Consider the following 21267-nt stretch of genomic DNA (forward strand, 5'->3'; position numbering starts at 1 on the left):
CAAATGCAGCAAACAGATTAAAAGGAATATTTTATGCCACACACACACCGGGCGGTGGTATTAGATTCGGTACGCAGATAGAAACTATTTGCTTTCACGGAAATTGCTTTTCGTGCGAGCACTACTTCTTCATGCTCGATTAATGCAGTTTGCACGAATGAATCACTTCTAGGGCTGACTGCTCGCCTAGGCTTATTTTTCCTTCTTCTGCGAAGTTTGAGAACGGGCTGCTGTAGCTAAGAAAACAAAAAGTGAAAACTCCCCACACTGGTGAAGGCGTTGAGAAAGTGCCATTTCTACTTCACCTTTAGTTTTAAGGTCAATATCGCGATAAAGCTAGATAACTCTTAGGAAATGTGCACGTCACGTTGCATCGGTCTTCCCCGATTCACGAAATGTACCCGGACCGGTTTGGAAATAGGAAAAGAGTAGCTTCCTCAAGGATTTTCTTGCACACCGTGACTATCAGCATTTATTACCAGTCTTTCGTACCAGTGGGGATTTATGCTTGAACAGACTGGGGAGCATAGCAAGCTTTCTTCCCAAACGATCGTCCCACCAACAGCTTGCTGCTAAAACTGGTTGAAAATCGTGAGAGAGAAAGAAATGCAATAGAAACACCACATCCAACACTTATTGCACAGTTTAAAACACTTTAAGGAAAATGCATATGTGCTTCTACATCAAAGCATTTCGTAACGTGTGATCCCGAGACAGTACAATGATTCATGTCGCTTCAGCATAATTGTGGCCTCGGTCCCTTAGCAATGCCATTCTTCAAATTCATCATCGTTAATGGTAATGGCTTGGACATCTACTGGCCGTGGTTCGGGGACAAGCCGGCCGAACTCATTAAACGGTACAGTTTTGTTTGCTCGCAGTATACCGTATGAGAAGAAGAAAAAAGTCATCACAAGCACACACACCAGTGACATAAGATGTACTACTTGTTGCGCATTAAAGCCGAAGGTTGATGCTGCGCGGTAAAACCGAAATTCCTTGCTTGTAGCAGTAGGTACATAGGAATGCCATTTGTGCGTCGGCTGCCGATTAAGGACAAACATCATTTCCGGGGAGTCTCAATGGATCTAATTAATGCAACGATCCTGGGGTGTTACACGTTTAATTAGGAGATCGCATGACACGTGCTGCTGAACCATGCTGTTTATGCTCTCAACGTATTTAAAATATACACCTTTGAACAAAAATTATGCCAAAGAATTAATAATTCCAATGGAATGGGAAAAAACCGAGCAATGCCTACAGAAATGAGTTGATTTTTTTATGAATAATATATCGAAATGCACTTTCTTGTCGAAAATATTTGGTATTTTTTATAAAAACTAACTAAACATATGATTTTCAAAAATCACAACATTCAACGATTTAACGTATTATTCAACAGAGCACTGCCTAAGCACAGTACTGTCTTCAACTGTCATCCGTCAACCGCAGTCGTTGAAAGCTCACGTGTCGCAGGTTAGACCAACGTCACAAGCTGTTGCGCAAAACCCCATTCACCGTGCGGAGGTTTTGGTCGCAGAAATCACTATTAATCAAAACATATAAAATCGTACACAAATAAGCAAGCCATCAATGTATCGCTATGCGTGAAAAATGCTCAACGTAGCAACAAAGCAGCTACACCGTCGTCGTCGTCGAGCGGGATCCAATCAAAATGGCTACCAAAGCACGGCGCTGACGCAACCTCGCCGTCTATACAGCACGGCCGATCTTTTGTTTATTTCGCCGAAGCCGCCAAACAAATCGGCCATCCATCTGTAGCGGTGTGTGCCATTGTAACGAATTTCACAACAAATTACGGTAGATATAGTGAAATATTTGTGATAAAACACGCAATACACAACGTGCAAGTGATTGGTTTGGCACGTGCCTACTCACAAACAGCCCCAGAATGGATGCCCAAATAAAAACGGAAGCGATCGAAGACAGCATCGACGCGATTGACACGAGCATGCAGTACCTGATCGATGAAGCCGACTCATACCTCAGAGCTATCCACAGCCGGCGGCAAAGCTTAAACAGCAACATTACAAGCTTCGACAGGGCCAGCACCAGTTGGGACAGTACGGGCAACAACAGCAGCACCCTAGCGGACAGCACCGGTTCGCACAGTATGGGCATCAGCGGCAGTGCCTTCGCGGACAGCACCGGTCGGGACAGTACAAGCAGCTACAGCAGCGCCCTAACGGACAGCATCGATTCCGACGGTACGGGCATCACCGGCAGCGCCTACGCGGGCAGCACCGCTTCGGAGGAAACAAACGAAAGCATTCCACCAACAGACAACATACCCACAGCATCATCCGTACCGTCAGTGGATAATAATAACAGCAACAGCAGCAGCACCGAGAGCGCTGGAAGTGATTCCACCGTACTGTACAGCCTAGACGAAACGATGCCAAGAGCGCCAAGAACAATTTCCCCCATCACCATCGGGGACGATTCCATCGCGGGGGACGTCATTGCGGTGGAGGATGTCGCTACAGCCGAAAGAGTACCGCGCCGGCGACGCCGAGCTCAGCAGCTGGCCGAGCCCTATCCTCGATCGAACATTTCCATCATCGATCTGTCGGATGTACCCATCGGAACACCGCCCGCAGCACGACAGCCATTATCGCTTGGCCGATCGGCATCGGTGGTTATCATATCGTCATCGGACGAGGAAAACGAAGGCGAGCAACCGCCACCACCACGTCGGCGCATCAATGTGACACAAAACGCCACCAACACGCTCATACAGATCGGCAATGTTAGCATCGATTTGAACGCGCCGGATCCCTCCTCCGTTGTGGAGCTAACGCTATCCGGTTCGCAGAACGACAGATACTTGTTCGATTCTACCGGCATTCAGCAGCGCATTGAACACAACTATACCCGCGACTTTGGAGATGTTGACGCCCGTTCTGCTTTCCAAGTGCGGCCAGCTCGTCGAGTACCACCACGGACACGATTATCATCACACGCACCGGCACCGGCACCAGCACCAGTACCCTCACCAAGACGAGCAGCACCAGCGGCGGCAGTAGCTACTAATGCACAACCAAACGATAATCCCAGCACGGGCAAGGATATCATCTGCCCGATCTGCTACGAATCGTTGGCGGACCGGCCGGTCCTGTCAACGATCTGTGGCCATCTGTTCTGTGCCGACTGCATCAAGCGTGCCCAGCAGCTAACCAAACAATGCCCGATGTGTAAGAGAAGACTGTGGAAAGCTTCGCAAATGCATCCTATCTATTTTACTGTCTCCTAGCTTAATTATGTTTGTTAATCTTATGTCGCGTTTCTTGAACGGTTTTTCACTAAGAAGACGTTACAAGACGCACTAGTTACCTTAGTGATTGTTTCTTTTCTGTTTTACTGGCGAATACGCTTAACGAAGGGGAAATCCCATTTATCTCATCAACAAATCTGTAACAAAGGCTGAGCCGAATGAATATGAAATTTGTATTACGTGAAATAAAACTTGTTAGCCAGTTCTTAATTGCACTTGTTTTGCTATCTCTACTTGTTTGTTTAACAGATTTTTTATGCTTTACACAGCTACAAAAAACGGGTGGCCATAGCGCGTTGTTGATTACACGCATACGCGACGCTCCACGCACTGAAAGGTCGACACAAGCCCCCCCCCACCCTGCGCAAGGCACGTGCCTTCTACTAGCGCACAGTAATGTCGCGTTCCTGGGATCTTACTAATTGCCAAGAGCAAGTGCATCATTTGAAGCGAAGTTATTCTTTCTGACCGATCGAAGGGGAATCAGTATATGTCCCTTTTTTCCGCACGTACACACGAAGCCACAGCAATTGGATCATATTTTGCAGCATCGTATCGTGCAAGTGAATGTCGTGCAATGGCCGCAGGTCATTCGGCTGACTCATTTTCATGGCGAGAGCGAGAAAAGGCCTTCTTCCACACCTGAGAAGCCGCAGCAGCAGCAGCCGGGATAGTTCTCCTTAAGAAACTGGTTTAATCTTCTTATCGTGTTTCTTTGTGGCTGCGCCTTTGCATCGCGGTGCGTTCTTGACCACAAAGAGCTGTGTGTTGCTCTTTTACAGGCGGACCACTACTGGCCCAAGCGGGCACGATGAGTCATCGCGCACACAGACGGTGGGGAGGCGCAGGTGTTGTGCTGCTGAAGGTTCTGTCCAATCTTCCGGGTAACTTTCTACTTCGAACGAAGCTACAGTACACTATGCACCGAGTCTGCTTTGTCTGCGAGATGTCTTCCTGAAGTCGGCGCAATGGAATCAAAATCCCGCTTCTCTTATAACAATCCAGCCAATCTGTCTGGCGCAATTTGAAAGTAATGAAAAACATATCGCCAAACTCGTATTTTGTCCAGCAATAACGCCGCCTACTTGGATGTCACAGGAATCCCCGGAGAGTTGAGCAAACAATGCTCGCTAACGTGCGGCGGCGATAAGATATCGTCTATAGTGTGTCTATTTGCTAATCGTATTCATTCCATATTGATTCTATCAGCGATCGGTAAAGTATTTGTCCATTGCCGATAGATGAACACTAATTTGTTATGGTACGGCATTATTACGGGAAAAATTAACCGAGATACGAGTACACTTTTGGCAACCATTCCTTCCATATATCACCAACTCCATAATCTTACCAACAACTGTCCAATAAACAAGGGACCATTATGAATACCTTCTTTGCTGAGCCTTCATCGCATCCCAAAAGCCTTTCACTGCGCCCCGCAAAGAGAAATGATAAGTAAAGAAAAGGGTCTCTTTATCAAACAATGCACTTATGCGCACCCGGGGAGAGCCCATGGCAGCAATTTCACACACTTTACGAAGGCATCTTTTCCCCCCTCAATGAGGCGCCGTTTCTCTTTGCACTACTCCGCAGCTGATTGACGCGTGATGAAATGCAAATACGTTTTTTCCCCTACTTGTAAACGAGTCACACTCACCGCTCAACTTCACAACACAAACTCCACGTGCTACAATGTGCTGGTTTTCGTTTGAATTATACAAAACAGTTTAAGATCGCAAAACACCATAAGAATTCATTTCTTATAACACACTAACAAGATGGTTCTTCTAACGGAACTCTACAGATTAGTGAGCTACATAAAAACGTCTCCAAATTCTAATTAACGGCAACGATCCCAACATTCCTTCAACGGCGGGGGGTCTGGTCTTGCAGTGATCACGTGAACCACCATCAGCAAACTAACACACAACACGACACAACGCCACAACCTTGGGAGACGAAAAGCACGGGCTGGAAGTTACACTAATCTGTCGGAATGCGCTCCAAGCACATTCCGTTACACGAAATCATTGTGTTTCGTACGATGAACTTTAGTGGGTTTGCGGGCGCGAAGCGAAGAGAAATTTCAATTTTCGGGAACTTCCAAACAACCACACAACACACACACATACACACGCATGTCCGGTTTGGGGTCTGCGGTCTTGGGCCCCAAAAGGGAGCTTCATTCTTGGACATTCGGTTCACTTTAAAGCTCAAATCTCGCCCACTACTAACTCGGCAAGTCTTAACTCCCTTCTCGTAGTGGGATGAAACTGCTTCGCTCCACGCGAACGCAACGGGGAAAGACTTTCTCACTTTCAATGTGGGTCACCTTCAGTGTGGAGGCGCTGGGCAACTCGATCGATGCGATGATAATTTTCTGCTAACCACTGAGTACTGATTAAGCGCTGATTAATCATGGATTAGTGCGGCTTCCGGTTGGTGTCATGCAAAGACCGCCAAACAAGACCGCCGCGCACGCCCGTCATGCGTTTGTAGCGTTTTTGATTCATAGCATCACTTTCGTTTGAATTTACACGACACGCTGTGAGCTGCACACCAACACGTTTTGTTTACGGGGAAAATATTCTTCAAACCAAAGCATGCGCGAATGTGTTTTTAATGGCAATAGTAATAAGCAATTTTCCCTCCCATGCACAAAAACACAGACACAAGCGCGCTCTTACCCGACCACAATTACCAAAACAACGGATAACAATTGCTAACGATCACGACCCGACACATACTGGTTTTGCAGTGCCTAGACACACACACTGTTGGCCCAGCCCGCACGGTAACGCGCACTCGAACCAAATGGCCATGGTAAGCTTTGGCGCCGCTGGCATAAGCTCAAGTTGTGTTGTGTGCTGTGTCAGCGGGCGCTCTCAGGCAGTTGTGAGACAATCACACACTTCATTGGCGCGAGAGACAGAGAATCCGCTCTGGAGAGAGAGAGAGACTGGTCCTCTATTGCTATTCAAAAGCTGGCGAGAGACTGCCGGCGTGGAACCATTGTGGGGATGCTGTGGTTTGAACTCCACGATGCTGTCCACGATGCTCCCACTTCAAGAATAGGCCTCCTCGAGCCTGGTGCGGTAGAGTGGCGGCGGCGCTGGGAAATGGAAAGTGGAAATATGGACAGCGCGCCGACTACGGGACCTTGTCGTAAGGTCTGGCCGTTGCAGCGCTGCATTCGACGACACCTTGGAACGTTCTACCCTGAGCTGGAGAAGGAAATCGTTTGTTAGCCCGCACGGTGAGATTGTTTATGAGTGGCAGCGGCAATTGCATTTGCATTCCAGCGATCAAGCGCGGGGAGGAGACTGTTCAACTGACGGTAATACGGTTCAGACACAGGTTTGCTGCAGCGCGTTTAGGGTTTGGGTTTAGAATTTGGGTCAATCGCGCCATCACTATGTCGGTGAGAGATTTTGTTCCCAAAAAAAAGACGCCCATTGCAACTGTGTCGATCGTCGCGAGGTAACAATGGTGATTTATAGACGTTGAGACACACAAACAGACAGCCGAAGCTCCCAGACTTTTTGGTGACACGCTGGACGTTTAGAGTGAAGTAACTTCGAGCCTTAGTCAATCATCTCGAATAGCTTCAAATGCAATGGAATAATAAAAAAAAACATGGGCAATCCAGAAGACGGTTACTAACCTCGTAAAGTTAATCTGCAAACCGCATCTCGCAGCCATTCCTCTTCCGGCACAAGCTGATCGAAGCTGCTTCTCAGAATCAACCCCATCCTCCAGCCATAAATCTTGTACAGGCAGATCGTGCTAAAAATGAAAGAAATGGTGAAATAACCGTACAACACCACAGCTTAGCAACCCTTCGTCCACCAGAAGAGATCGAACGGTGGAACCACCGCACCCCACTTGAGATCACTTACTTGAGATCACCCCCTTCTGTGTTGGTATTGGTGATTTACACTCAGAGTAGCCTTTTTCTATTGCAATTTCACACTCATACACTAACACACGCCCCGTTGGCTAGCATGCCGAAACATACGTGAAGTGGGACGCGCAGTCAATTTGCGAGTTGTCCACCACCACCACCACCAGCAAGCAAGCAAACGGTTTCTGTGTGGGAGCTGCGGGTTTTAATTTGAATAGAAATCGTGATGGTAGTGTTCTTTTTGCTCTCCACACCGTACCGTTCTCGAAGGACGTTGACACGCGATGCGAAACGTCACAATCCCGCGGTGACAGAGCTTCGCAGCAACATGATCTCAACGCCTGCTTGGTGTGTGTGACTTGCTGGTGAAGGTGGGATCGGTCTTGGAGCTCTTCAGTGCCAGAGCATTTGTACAGCTAAAAGAAAAAGAAAGCAATTAAATCGCTTGAAATGATAGGCAATATTCAATCCCAAAGCAGTGCTCATCTATTACCTTCTTTCTGAGCCGATAACGGTTGTAGGTCTGTCAAAATAATAATCAAATCCATCGTGCCCGCACCCACCAGTGCCGCGGCAATCCAGTTTGGCAGCATTCGATTAAACTCTGCGAGTCCCTTTCCCGATACTTTCACTCTCTTCCGGAGGCGGACGGTGTACAAGCGAATGGAACGATGCAAGGCCACCGGTTGATATCTCCTTCAGACGAGTGAGGGGCCAGGAATAGCACTTTAATGAGGGGTGTGTGCCTTTCATCGCAAGGTCGCGATACTTTATAGGCGGGTTCCGGTACTTGTTTGCAGTGATAAGCTTCCAACGAGCTTCTGCCTTCTAAGAGACACTTCAATCGAAGGTACAAGATAAATCGTTAAATCCACGGGTATTTTTGTTGACCAGTTCGGTATGTTGCAACCATTCTTAACGACAAGTACTATACATCTATTTCTGCAAACATTCACCAGAGTGCAATGACAGAGGGAAAACGTTTGCCGTACACTACACGCTACACCGTTGACATCGTTTGATCGAAAGTCGGCGTAAGTACACAGCGCGCGGGAAGCATCCCATTAGCGAGGCAAATATATGTCATCACACGTACCAACAACCTTGCCTACTGCTATCTTCCGCTCTCCGCGATATGATAAACCGAAGCCATTTCCACCGGTTGTTCCGCCCGACCAGGTACACGTTTTTTAATTATCCACAGCCAAACAGCGGACATCGTAGGACGGCCGTGCGCCGATCCACTAGGGCTAGGTCATAAGCATCGGCGAACGTGTATCTGCACGGTCGAGGGAAAAGTGTGACAAAATGTGCGTCAACTTGCAAATCAACCGAGCAAACTTCACGGTGGCGTACGATTGGCTGCTGTAGCGTCGACATCATTGGCACGCTTGATCCGAGAGTTGTCGCTGTCTTTTACCTTTTAGACATGGGCAATATTTCATCCCGCTGGTGTAGAGTTTTCCGAGACGCGCGACTACACTGGGCTGGGGTCTTTCACACTTTCCATGATTCTTGTCTGCGGAGCGCACTTAATGCAAACACAGTCTCGCGCCTTGTGACCGACATTTCCCACAGGAAGGAAGGAAATGGGAAAACCTGTCCCAAGCCGAACACACTGAGCGCATGGTTGTGCTCTGTTCATTGATTAATCGATCGGCGACGGTCGGGGTCGTTTGCACAGGGCGAAAGGGAACCTCTTCGCATCGACTGTAAATAATCTTAGCCCTTGCTGCCGATGGGGGGAGCGGGGAGGGTTTAGCGAAGATCATCAATTTAATAATAGTGCGCCCTCAGGCGGACGGGTGATTGTACGGAGGAGGATCCGTTCCACCAACGACGAACGATTGTCGACGATGAAGAAAGTTTGTTGCTCGTCAATTTTGCTTTCCTTTCGACCGACGACGGATGACGCCTACAAGAGATTCTGGTTAGGAAAGAGACAGAGAGAGAGAGAGAGAGAGAGAGAGAGAGAGAAAGAGCCATGAAATATTAGAAATGGTAGTGAAAAAAGTGTGGAACAAACCATTCCCGACCAACCTTCAACCAAACGTACGTTTTTGTTGCGCATTGAAGTCGTTGCTATGGTACCCAAAGCGGAATGAGCGACCATGCGCCTGCGTCCTCCCGAAGGCATGCACGTCCTACCAACAACAGGTGGTTCCGCTCGGTTACCGGGGGCAACGGTACTGCTGAGGGCAGAGCGCAAACAAACGGGACCACCTGATTTTCGAAAGCGTCAAAAGCCTCCTCTACGGATAGAATCTACATTTTTTTGCTCCTAAACGGCGCCAGGTTGGATATTGCGGGCCATTACGGTGTTGGTTGCTGCGGCATTATTTAGATCGCGTCTGATTGGATCATCTTCGGTTGCGAGATGTTTCTGTGGTAAGTGTGTGCACCAGCGGGACCAAGCCCTACCGTCCATAATTGGCACCGTTCTGGCACTACTGCTGCTGCTGCTGCTGCTGATGAAACGGAACGAATAAGCTAACCAACCGCAACAGCTTGGGTCATCCCCAATCTCCCTCAACCAAACACTTTCTAACGCCAACACCCAACCCTTTTCGGCTTGCTTGAAACTCCGCTTGCAGCAAAACGAAACCGACCGACAATTGGCTGGATGCGCAATGTGACGGGACCGCCGCATTGCACACGCTTCCCTCATGCATGACGCTGTGCGATCTGAAGAACGACAACTACTACCAGCTGGTGACGGTGGATGTGCCAATGTTTGATTTCGACGCAAAGCCCAAGCTGAAGGTGTACAAGGGCACGAACCTGATCAGCGAGCAGCATCTGCCGGGGATTCCGAGCGCCGTTGAGAGCCTGTACATCAACGACCAGGAACCGCGCATACCAAGTAAGTGCTGTACAGCGACGACCTTCCTGGGTGCGTGACCTTTAGCTCGTTCTGTTCCCTCTCCAAGTTATTGCAGTTGCCGTGGAGTCATCGGTACTGTTCTATCGGAACATGAAGCCCTACTACAAGTACACCGTACCGAGCATGACGATCGAGCCGCTCGAGATTGACGTGTGGAAGAAGCTGCCGATCGAGCGGGGCGATGCGCTCGACGCACTGATCGACAGTTTGCGCTCGATCGAACCGTCCCAGATGACGCTCCAGACGCAGGAGCTGCTCAGCCTGTCCGAGAGTGAGCGCGGCGGGTACATCCGCTCCAACGCGGACCGCAAGCTGGAGCGGCTCTCCATCATCACCACGATGACCACGATCAAGAAAGCTTCGAATGAAGCTAAATCAGCCTCCTGCTTGATACTGGCAACCGAGTCCGGTGAGCTGCTGGTGCTCGACTCGCAAGCGTTCGTTGTGCTCGCACAGGCAAAGGTTGGTCCGTTCCGTGGGACACCGACCATGATCTCCGCCAGTGGCCAGTACGATATCGACTATCGCGTCGTGATAGCGACACGGGAAGGTGCTCTTTATCTACTCCGCAAAGGATGGCTGGCGGGGCAGCATATCGTGAAGCTGGAGGATCCTGCCGCCGGCCTCTCTCTGCTACCGATCGATCAAACCATTGTGGTCGTTTGCATGAACCAATCGCTGCTGTGCTACTCCAAGAAGGGCAAAAAGCTATGGGCGGTAAAGTTGCCCCAGCCAGCCGTCTGCATGACACCGGTCTGTCTGCCCCATCTCGGCATAAACCTCGTGTGCGTCTGTCTGAAGGGCGGTCTGGTACAGTTCTACAGCCAGAAAAAGCTGGTCGATCAGTTTTATGCGCCCGAATCGGTGTCAGCTCTTACCTTCGGAAGGCTGGGGCAGGAGGAGCATGTCCTCATCCTCGTCACCATCGATGGTTCCTTGATCGTAAAGATCCTCAAGCGGACGGCCGAGTTTGTCACGACCGAGAACATGTACGACGTGAAGACAGCAAGCGACGAACCCCCGGGAAATTTGCAGATTCCGAAGAAAACTAAAATCTTTGTCGAGCAAACGCTGCGCGAGAAAGAACATGCGGCCACCATACACAACTCCTTTCAGTCGGAGCTGTGGCGTATGCGGCTCACCACGGCCCGCGCGACTGTGGACGTAATCAACTCGGCCGATAGTAACGTGTCGACGGTGGACGTTGGGTTGGCGCCGCTCAAGCTGGCCGCGGAGGTGCTTGGGTTGGGACCGACCTTTAAGCTGTTTCTGATGCTGGAGAACATTTCCACGCGCAAGGAAGCGACGGGCCTGAACGTTCTGATGCAAGCCGACCATCGCCACTATCTGGTGGAGCGACCGTTCGTGCAGCTGCCGATGCTAGTGCCGGGATACCCACTGCGGCTGGACTTTCGTGTGACCGTCAGCGTCGATCCGTCGGATGGGTTGCCGCCGGTGGACTTGACGCCGGAAAACTCGCACATTAAGGTGTTGGTGTTCAAAAGCGGACAGGTAAGAAGGGGAGGTGAAGTTAAACGGGAAACTATTTCTGATCCGTCGGGAACTGCCCCTTTCAGACTAAGCCGTTGATTGCTTCAACCGTTGTGATGCCTCAACCGGAGCCTCAAGTTTTGAACTCTTTCTAGGACGGACAGCATCAAAACAGGTAAATATTTGAAAGAACTGAAAGTAAAAGTAGAGAGATGTTGTTCAATAAAGAGAGGAAAGTTTGCTTTTCTTCATTTAATTATCGTTAGAATTTTGAAATTGCATACAATGCTAGCGTGCAACCGCCTCGGCTTGTACAGTTGGTTGCGTTCAATCCACGAAGCGTTTTTAAAGGGCTTTGGAAAACGCTTAAATTTAAGCTTTCAATCTGTCCGTAGACGGTTTTTTTGTACCCAAATCGAGGGAAACTAAAATGATCGTTCACTATAAAGCCATCGATCATCATAAAAGTGTGAATAAAAATTCTAAAAATGTTCAAAGAGGCAATCATTTTGGAAAAGCGTGACTATAACATATCAAATTCTATCGAACGCCCTTTGAAGCGGTTGACATGTTTCTACAAAAAACAGAGAAAAAAGCCGATTTATTCTTATCAACCGCCTCCTCTCCCTCTCCTCACTGGGGCGGCTAATCCCATGCCAGTTGGCCATAAACAGCACTATCGGTCACTTGAAGCTCAAGCCGCGTAGGTTTGGGCCAGTAGGAGTCGCTTTATAATCAACCCTCCCGACGACTACCTTTTCTCGGGGCCTATCTCTCGTGTCCCCACACCCCTCGACACCCCGTCCCATTCTTGTGTGTGCAAAATGAAAATAAAAAAATCCACCCCGTCACCAGAGGGGGGGCAGAGTAAGCAACAATCAACACACTGACTTCGTAGCAGCACGGCGAACCCCGCGAACAGTCTACATCGGACCAGCGTTTGAGCAAAAGGTGCGTATGTGGTGCGCTCCCAGCGTCGGTAGGGTTGGTTGGGCTGTGCGGTGTGTGGTGTGGTGTGGTTAGGTTTGTTGGCTCGCGCCGTACAGAAAATTGCCGACGTTTGAAGTTTCGCTTATCAGTTTTTGGTCCCCCCACTGATCCCCATTTCGTTTCCGTCGGTGCATTGATTGTGTATCAGCAGTGTGTGAGTGAGTGTGTCTATGTGTGTGTGTATAGAGGAAATTTGAATGCCGGCTTCACTACCACCCCACACCATGTCCGGGTGACGCTGAAGGTCAATTGAAGGGAAGATGTCAGCCAGGGGCCCGAAAAAGACATGGACGAGGTTCAGCAGGTCGTGCGCTAGAGCCGCAAACCAGCGCTGTCCATGGCTGAACGTAATTGCAGCAGAAAGCAGAGGGTGTGCTGCTTACGACACGAACCCTTGTGTGGAAGTCTTATGCTCACCACTAACGGCCACACCGTTGCGTGATTATTAATTGCAATCAGCGATTCTGAAGGGGGAGGTCGTTAATTTCTAGCCAGCCTTCCGTTGCAGAATGGGCCCGTTTGAGTGGGCGATGGTTGCATTCTTGTACTCGCGCGTACACCACGCCGGATGCAGACATTGCAAAACGTCCTTACAGTACGTGTAAGGGGGTGTGATGTAACGCAGGCCCACGACCAAGTAAAGTTGATTATCGGCAACGGTTATTAAGGCAGCCAAGTAAAGGGTAAGCTTGGGTCACACTTCCTTGCAAACTTCCAATTTTATCTGAAGGGGAGCGGAAGTTAACATGAAGCATTAACCTTCCCCAGGATGAGATCGATCAATCTTAGAAAAATAAAATGCCATCAGCATGTTCCTTTCGCCGCGCACGGACGAAGCTGCCTATCAATCTTGTTTCTTCCAAAACGGAGTGCCACAGGCGCTCTGCCTCAGTCCGCTCGGTCTCACATTTCGGTCCAGTCTATCGGATTCGGACGCGTGAGAGTTTACGTTGGAGGCGAAATTTGCATACACTGTGCGAACTTAACTTTGTTTTGGGCGGCATTTCTGTGTTGAGATATAGAAATTGGATCCATCGGAACAGGTTTCTCAGGCCCAATCAATACCGAATGTGCGGCACACCAAGCCGGGATGTGTCTATCTATTTTGAAAATATGCGAGAGAATCTCCTGCGTAAGCTACTTGTGGAATTCATGTGGAACAGTCACCAACAAGAGCTGCGTGCAGACTGAAGCTGCCGCTCGATGCGCTTGCGTGCAGTTAAGTGCATCAAATATGAGAATGGGACTTTCAGTTTGCACCCCCCCCCACCACCCCCCCCCCCCCCCCCAAAAGTCAATCGCGCACCTTCACAACAAGGTGCGAACTTGCCGAGGGGACAACAACAGGGCCGCCAACGAAAATTAAAAGAAAGGTTTTTTTTGTGACCTTTTTACACGTTTGCCTTTTATTTTTAAACCGGCACACACTATCAGCGTACGATGCATTTCAATGCAGTGCTGGCAAACAGAAAACAGCTTTTCGTTGTATTGGGTGAATGGAAGCGACACTGCAGGTGAGGTGCAGTTCATGCAGGTGCATAAGCATAAGGACAGAGAGGGTTGGGTTGAGCCGGGTGACAACAGCCGAATCGGCATTGGAGGAGAGCTTTCACAACGGTGCTGGTAAATTGATTCGTCGATAAACGCGTTGTTGCGTTATTATTAATATTGTTTTTACACATACACACTTTTCCATATCCATTTCCATTGGCGTTGCATCACAGCAATTTCGGTTCGAGTTCGAGCGATCGCGATCGAGCCGATTATCATACACACCCCTCACGTAATTGAAGGTTGTACATAGAGATCTTATTTCTTGAATTGCACACAAAAAAGAAGCTTCTATCGTCCGCTAAATGTGAAATTGGGCAACAAAAAATGACGACCACATACCCTCGGTTCAACTGTAAGCAAATGTGGCGTCATTTGATGTCAATTTTTTATATCGAAAAAGACATCAGCCGTACATCACATTATCGTTTTTTTTGTTGTGTGTAAGTCTGCTGACGTAAACTGTCTGCCACACAAGTGTTTTTACAAGAAAACTTTGAAGTTTTTGTAACGCTCAGAGCCATCGTCCTCCCCAAAAATCTCCCCAATATCCAACATGCGCACGGCAATAATAATATTAAGGCCAAACAAAACAACTTCACAGTTGTACACAGTGGATGCATCATCGTGTCCGAGACACGACTGCGGAATACTTGCCCGAAAGGGGGAGGGTTTCGAGTTTAAGGTTAAACGAGAGGAGCACGTGCTGGTGGAAGAAGGCCTCTAAACGCCGGCTGTACTGCCGTTTTATAGAGGATGAGTCGGCGGCACACGGGTCGGTACACCATCAATGTCAAGCGTCATATTGCAGTGTAACTACACGCCGATCATACGAATTGGTTCAAAGTGTGGTTGGCTTAACAGACCATTAACGCCTAGCACGGCTTACAGTTTATGGCGGACCGGGCTTAGCAGGTCCCGCGTACAAAGGTCATTTCGCAGGTGGACTTTACTTCGCGTGCAAACCTTTTTCCCCCATTCCCTCCAATCGACGATAACAATTCAAGTAAACGAGCTTTTTCTTCTATCCCTTCCCCATTTTGATGAAGGTGTGATAAAGAGTGTTGACTTACTAACGGCTTTTTCCGCTATTTCTTTCTTTCATTCTTGTTCTTTTCCATCCACACGCTACAGTCACAGGCCGTTACATCATCTGATCTTCGCCCGCCCAGCCCTTCCCAGACATGGAGCAGGTAAGTGGTGAAGGGGTTTTAGCACTCATAACATGATCTCACCCCCCTCACTATCGATCGCTTATCATCAACCAGCTCAAGCAGTGGGTTTACTGGGACGATTAATTACATACAACATACTGCACCCTTTTTGCAATAATACACTCCACTTCGTACCTCGCATTAATCGTACCTCTTCCCTCTCTTACCCCATGCCTTTCGTTTGCAGAAATTCAACGAATCCGCCGAGAAGGTGAAGAGCTTCACCAAGCGACCGAGCGACGCGGAGCTGCTGGAGCTGTACGCACTGTTCAAGCAGGCGACAGTCGGCGACAACGAAACCGAGAAGCCCGGCATGTTCGATCTGAAGGGCAAGGCCAAATGGCAGGCGTGGGCTGACCGGAAGGGCACCAGCAAGGAAGCGGCCATGGAAGCGTACATCAAGATGGTGGAGGAGCTGTCCGCGAAGTACGTCTAAACGGACGGTGGCGCTAAGCAAATTGCCAAACGGAAAAACGGCGCTGGAGTTTAATACACATTCGGTTCGGTACTTTTGTTTCTACAACTATAAAAAAACGAGGGCCATAGCAGTTCCTTACCGTGGTGATCCTGTATTCTTCCTCGGACGCTTCGCGAGTGTTTAGTTTTATTGTTTTGTTATCAGTTTCTGTTTTTTTTTGTTTCGGGGGCACTTTGGAGCGATTCGTTTTGCTTATCGATCGAGGGGAGAATACGGTAAGGTTTTGCATCATACGTTAGCTAACGGGTGAGAAGATAACAACCAAAAATGTTGATACAGGGTTGAGTAAGCTTACAAATTAATAAAGTGAAATGTTTTACTAAAACTTTTGTCGTTTTAGATGGTAATTTTAATTGTATTATTTTTTTATTCTTTTCTGGGAGGAAATACATCCTAGGGATTGTCCAACTAAATATTGGAACTATATAAAAAAACGGTGATATTTGGACGAGTTACTGGCAATCATATAATATTACAGTGATCAGGAGTAATTTATCCTTCCGGGTAACTGTCAATTACATTACAGTCAGTAGTAACTTCGTGTACAAAGTAACACAAAAGTAACACGAGTACAAATCCCACGGGAGTAGTTCCGTGTTACAGTCGTCAACTCGCACGGGTTAACATGTTTTGAACATGTTGCATGTTGCAGGTCATGGGTTCAAAACCAGAATGGACTGGTCTCCCCGTAGCAAGGACTATAACTATCGGGCGGCAAGGCACTGAATACGACTCGAAAACCTGTATAGACGGGCGGCATGTCCAGGCGTAGGACGTTTACTTACGCCAAATAGAAGAAGAAGTATTTCACTATCAATGGCTTATTTTCAAAAGAATAGGAGATTGAAGAATAGATCGATTTTATTCCTTTGTTGGACGATGGAGCTCGTTCTTTTACAGGGGTTTAAAAGTCACTTTCGAATGTGCACATAATTATTCAACGCCTCCAAGATGTTTTTCAACAGCTGTCAAGTGGTGTATTTACTTTATAATCAAATTTCAGCTTTTACACATGATTTTCAACACATCACAAACTCAATCTAGCTTCAGATGTGTTGAAAATCATGCAGAAGATATTAAAAATTATGATGATGGAAATGAAGTACCAGATTGATGTTGATTATCATGTTGCACGCGGTGAATAACAACGTTTACATTCGAAACTGACTTGGAAAACCATACATAAGTTCATTTTTATTTGGTACAGAAATGCAGTAAATAAAACAAAAACATACCAAGATTCCTCAACGATTTTCTAATCAACGGGTTTTCTTTGTAAAATAAAGAACAGTAGAATAAAAAAGTTTGAATTGAAAATATTACCTACAAAAGCCATCCACTGCATAGAGCACCGCCTAACCAAGAGCATAAACCGTTTGACAGGTGTGCACACGAAAAATGTTACTTGGGAAAGAATTAGAAAAAGGGTGGAATACAGTGCGTGACCAATTGCAGCGACGCAAGCTGCCGGTAACAAACGGAACTATTGCAGCATTTCCGTGAATTAAAGGTTGTTTAAACTTGTTGAAATGCACCAGTTGTGTAACATGTATACATTCTTCAGTTTAAGTTCCGTTCACCCTTAGCTTCCCTTGCAACCCATTTATTAATTCCCATAAAAAATCGATACACTTTTTTGCGCTACCACTGTAGCAGCTCTCATCCCCTTACTGTGTGCTGCTGTCAACCCCGTTTTTGCAACATACGAAAAGAAAGCCACACGCACACACCCGCACCGGCCGACGATGTAGGGGCAGCACACATCGTCTTGCCGAGATCACCACTGCACAACACAACCGAGATCGATTCCAGTAACCGCGCGTTAGAATTGGCTGCTAAAACACAAGCTGCTCCTAAGACAAGTAAAACTGACCCCGCGCGTGTGTTGCTGGTGGTGGTTCACAGTGGAAAAACCACCCCCAAGAGCCACGACGGCAGCCAAAAAGGGGTTGATTCTGTTTCTGTGTCTGTGTAGGTGTGTGTGTGTGTGTGTGTGTGTGTGGGTCTGTGTGTGTCTGTTGTCTGCATTCCCCTGGTGGTACGAGCGCGCAGTGCATCGCGTACGCGTGAAAGAAGAAAGTCGTGTCCGTCGTGTGTGCTGTGGGGTGTGTGTGGGGTTGTTGGTGTTCTTGGTGGTGCAACAACAGGCAAGAAGATCATCGCGATCGCGTGCGTGTGTGAAGTGGTGAGTTAGCGCTGTTCGTGTGATTATTTTCACGCACGCTTAGAACGAAACGCGCACCACCGCGGTTGGTGAGCGTGAAAAAGGGCGATGAGATAAAGGTGACGGTGGTGTAGTGATTCGGCTCTAACAACACCCTGGCTGTTGATGATGTGTCCATCATTAAGGGCGCAGCGACGGGGCTGAAAAAGAAGAAGCAGAAGAAGGTGGTCTTGCTGAGGGGGGAGAAGTTTCTGCAGCATAACAGCACCCAGTGCAGTAGTGTATATGTGTGGCCCAAGTGAAACAAACGAAGAAAAAAGGAACGGTCGTGTGTTTACAAATATTGTGCCCACTACCGCGCGCTTTTATATCGATAGCTTTTTCCATCTGTGTGTGCCGCCTCCACTATGTGTGTTTCTTTTCTACCTTTTTGCGATTTCTAATAAGAGTGGACACGCATCAAGGAGCAGCAGTTTGCACGGTTGGCGTCCAAGGTGAGTAGTAGCGATTGATTTTACCCCTAACCGTGGTCCGTTAAAGGTGGAGGGTTTGTGGTGTGAAACTTCCTCCTCTGAAACCGTCGTGAACCAGTGAACCGCGCCCCTTGTAACAGTATCGGTGCAACTTGTTCGAGCGGGACAAACCGGAGCCTGGAACTGGTTGGAGAGCCCACTTGTTGGAATGTGGTTGCGCATCGTACGACCAGCTGTTCAGTCCAGCAAAGGGTTGAACTTCGACTTCTGTTCATCTAGCGCAGTGTGACACACACGGGACACGACAGTTCAACAACGAATTAGTTAAACCCTCTCGTTCGCTAGTATTGGTGCTATTTTTGCTACTCCAACGCGAGCGCAAAGTGCCCGAATGTAGGTCAGAAACCTCAAAATCCCGCAACGCTTTGGTGATGATCTTGCCGGGCTGGGTGGTGTGTTTGACACGACACTGGTGCCACTTGGTGGTTGTTTCCTCCTTGTTCTTCGAGAAACTTGCTTCTCTTCTTGCTTCGATTGCCACTACCGGTTGGAAGAAAGATGGACCGGATTTTGCGGGGCTTCCGTTATGTTATGAAGCAGTCAGCGGGCTTTGGTAGTGTGCTGTTTGTACATTCGCACACCATCACCATTGTGAGATCAATGTGGAGCCCATTTCGGGAAAGGAAGCGGAGCGTGTTGTTGGAGTTCTCTTTTCGAACAAATAACATCGATTCTGAGCTCGTGGGAGGGCACGGTTCTGTATGTTAATAAGCATTAAGAAAACCGGATTTCAATGGGAAGAGAATATTGATCGACCACTCTGCTCTCCTACAGCAGTGTGCCTTCTAACGGGTTTTGTTTGCTTTCGAAGAAACGATAGAAAGAAATGAAGTTGAAAGTATTCAAATTACTCCCCAGCTCAAACCATAGCAGGGGGACCCCCCGGGTTGGGATGGTTTTTATTGGGTGTACAATAGTGTTGGCGAAGTTTCGAAAATTCACAGTACAACTTCCACTCACTCACCAGCAACAAATCCAGCAGCCGTCCGCAACCGTCAGCTTACCCGCCGGACACGTTTCGTTCGTGCTTAGGCAACCATAGTTCTTGCGCCGCAGATCGGTTGGATGTACGCGCGCCAACCATTCGCAGGACCACTGGTTGTTGCGCAGTATCATCATTGGCGCAAGGTTGGGAAACCGTACAAACACGTCGGCCAGCTCGGTCAGCCGGTTGTGGGCCACGTCCAGCTCCCAAAGGTTCGGCATGTCCCAGCGGGAAATGTCCAGCACGTTCAGCCGATTCTGAGCCAACCAAAGCCTGGAGAGCGGGACGCGAAAATGCATCTGGTGGGTCGTTACGCTCGTCAGCTGGTTGCCCGCCAGATTGAGCGCATGCAGCTGCGTTAGGTAGATATCGTCCATGCGGAAGCTGTGCAGCAGATTGAAGGACAGGTCGAGCACCTCGATGCGCCACATCGATTGCCATTCGATCGGGGCGATGGAGAGCCGATTGCCGCTGCAGAAGAGATACTTCAACGCCGGCAGATGCCAGCCGGTGCAGTTAAGCTGCTTGATACGATTGTTGCGCAGTGACAGCTCCTCTAGCTTCGGCAGTGCTATCGGGCGGTTCACTTCCTCGATGCGATTGCCCTCCAGCACCAGACAATGAAGATCCGTCAGCGCACCCAAAGCACGCACGTTCAGCTGGGTCAGTGAGTTGTTGGCTAGGTACAGTCTATTGATGGGTAGCACGAGATCGGAAGCCGGCAGCAGCTCCGTGATAGTCACTATCCGGTTGTTTGTCAGGTCGACCGAATACAACGAGTGAAGATCCACAAAATCGTTTAGATCCAGGTGCCGTATGCGACAGGACTTGATGGCGAGTCGGAGCAGGTTTGGGACGTTCCGGATCGTTCTCGGCATACCGGTCAGGGAGCAGTGCTCGATGTGCAGCAAGGACACATTTACATTGTGCTGAAGGTAGACATACCGCAGCAGGGGCGCTTTATGGAGGAAGTACATTACGTACGTACCGTTACTTTGCACCGTGAATGTAGCGGCTGAGTAGTTATGCACAGTGTAGTCCATGTATTTTATTACCGAGATTAAGCTGGAATCGGCTCCGCAGACCTTGCTCGACAGTGGTTTCGCCTGGTTACCTTTGGTGCACAGCATGAAGGTGATCGATTGCACGGTAGTGCTGCAGATAATCATTGCCAATCTAGGAACGGAATCAGTTATTTTATTTTAAAAAAAGACGAATCTTCCGCACCCAAACTCACTCAATGAAGTATAAAACGTGGCGAGAGCGTTGTACTTTCATTTCGATAGCAGTTGTAGTGCTTGTGTTGGCTTCGTGGCCAATGAAGAGTTCTATTGTGCCAACTGCTAAGCAGTGAGGGTTCAACAATGTCGCCAAATGGGGTTATAATGGACCGATTAACTAGTGACAGACATTGGTTGGCTGTTGTTTGAACATGCAAACATGATAAGGCCATTCATTAGCGCAAGGGGTCGGTGAAATCCGATCCGAGGCCATATTTTTTATTTATATATAAGGCTAACTGATGAATCAAGATTGTTGAAAAAGCATTCGTCAAATTTCATTGTGAATTATATTGCAAGTTCTTCGCGGATTCACTGTCAAGAAGTTGAGAAATAAGTTAAAGCATTTCTTCCGTTTTCCTCCAGCGAATTTGTAGCGCAATGAAGAGGTATTCAAAAAAATCTGAGGCATATTGACAAATGTAAAAAAGCTTCAGCAGAACACTGGTCGTGTTGGGCCATTACAGTGCATGAATACTTTGTATAAATTTGACT

General features: G+C 48.3%; 6 protein-coding genes across 13 annotated transcripts in view; 4 read left to right on the top strand and 2 right to left on the bottom strand.

Annotated features, from left to right (window-relative positions):
• Positions 1–9100, bottom strand: part of LOC120895962 — a 65649-nt gene extending 56549 nt beyond the window's left edge. The window contains exons 1-3 of one of the 3 annotated variants that reach the window (XM_040299725.1): positions 7696–9100; positions 7198–7618; positions 6963–7084 (exon numbers count right to left, since the gene is read on the bottom strand). The gene's annotated coding sequence lies outside the window, so the exon portion shown is untranslated. Of the gene's footprint in view, positions 1–5985; positions 6115–6962; positions 7085–7197; positions 7619–7695 lie in introns of those variants that run through there. The other 2 variants (XM_040299723.1, XM_040299726.1) reach the window with 2 other exon arrangements.
• On the top strand, positions 1673–3513 carry LOC120895967 (integrator complex subunit 6 homolog). Its single transcript, XM_040299732.1, has 2 exons — positions 1673–1824; positions 1909–3513. Exon 2 carries the CDS (start codon positions 1916–1918, stop codon positions 3275–3277), a length of 1362 nt encoding a protein of 453 aa, XP_040155666.1. The 5' UTR covers positions 1673–1824; positions 1909–1915; the 3' UTR covers positions 3278–3513.
• A 369-nt stretch (positions 9101–9469) lies between the features above and the next one.
• Positions 9470–11776, top strand: LOC120894256 (Bardet-Biedl syndrome 1 protein homolog). Its single transcript, XM_040296738.1, has 4 exons — positions 9470–9590; positions 9797–10065; positions 10133–11598; positions 11664–11776. The coding sequence occupies exons 1-4, from the start codon at positions 9580–9582 to the stop codon at positions 11730–11732; spliced, it is 1815 nt and encodes a 604-aa protein (XP_040152672.1). The 5' UTR covers positions 9470–9579; the 3' UTR covers positions 11733–11776.
• A 664-nt stretch (positions 11777–12440) lies between these two features.
• Positions 12441–16136, top strand: LOC120900755 (acyl-CoA-binding protein homolog). 2 transcript variants are annotated; one of them, XM_040308192.1, is made up of 3 exons: positions 12441–12528; positions 15253–15311; positions 15520–16136. In XM_040308192.1, the coding sequence occupies exons 2-3, from the start codon at positions 15303–15305 to the stop codon at positions 15766–15768; spliced, it is 258 nt and encodes an 85-aa protein (XP_040164126.1). In that variant the 5' UTR covers positions 12441–12528; positions 15253–15302; the 3' UTR covers positions 15769–16136. The 2 variants fall into 2 exon arrangements, with proteins under 2 accessions (XP_040164126.1, XP_040164134.1); XM_040308200.1 differs by lacking the exon at positions 12441–12528 and adding an exon at positions 13228–13250.
• A 1385-nt stretch (positions 16137–17521) lies between these two features.
• The window catches only part of LOC120900725 (protein melted), a 32845-nt gene continuing 29099 nt past the window's right edge, over positions 17522–21267 (top strand). For 3 of the 5 annotated variants that reach the window (XM_040308156.1, XM_040308129.1, XM_040308165.1), the window contains exon 1: positions 17522–18468. The gene's annotated coding sequence lies outside the window, so the exon portion shown is untranslated. The remainder of the gene's footprint in view (positions 18469–21267) is intronic. The other 2 variants (XM_040308138.1, XM_040308148.1) reach the window with 2 other exon arrangements.
• Positions 19468–20661, bottom strand: LOC120895123 (leucine-rich repeat-containing protein let-4-like). The gene has a single exon (XM_040298164.1). It carries the CDS (start codon positions 20659–20661, stop codon positions 19468–19470), a length of 1194 nt encoding a protein of 397 aa, XP_040154098.1.

This window comes from Anopheles arabiensis, chromosome 2, assembly GCF_016920715.1.
Source record: "Anopheles arabiensis isolate DONGOLA chromosome 2, AaraD3, whole genome shotgun sequence".
NCBI classification, from domain to species: Eukaryota; Metazoa; Arthropoda; class Insecta; order Diptera; family Culicidae; genus Anopheles; species Anopheles arabiensis.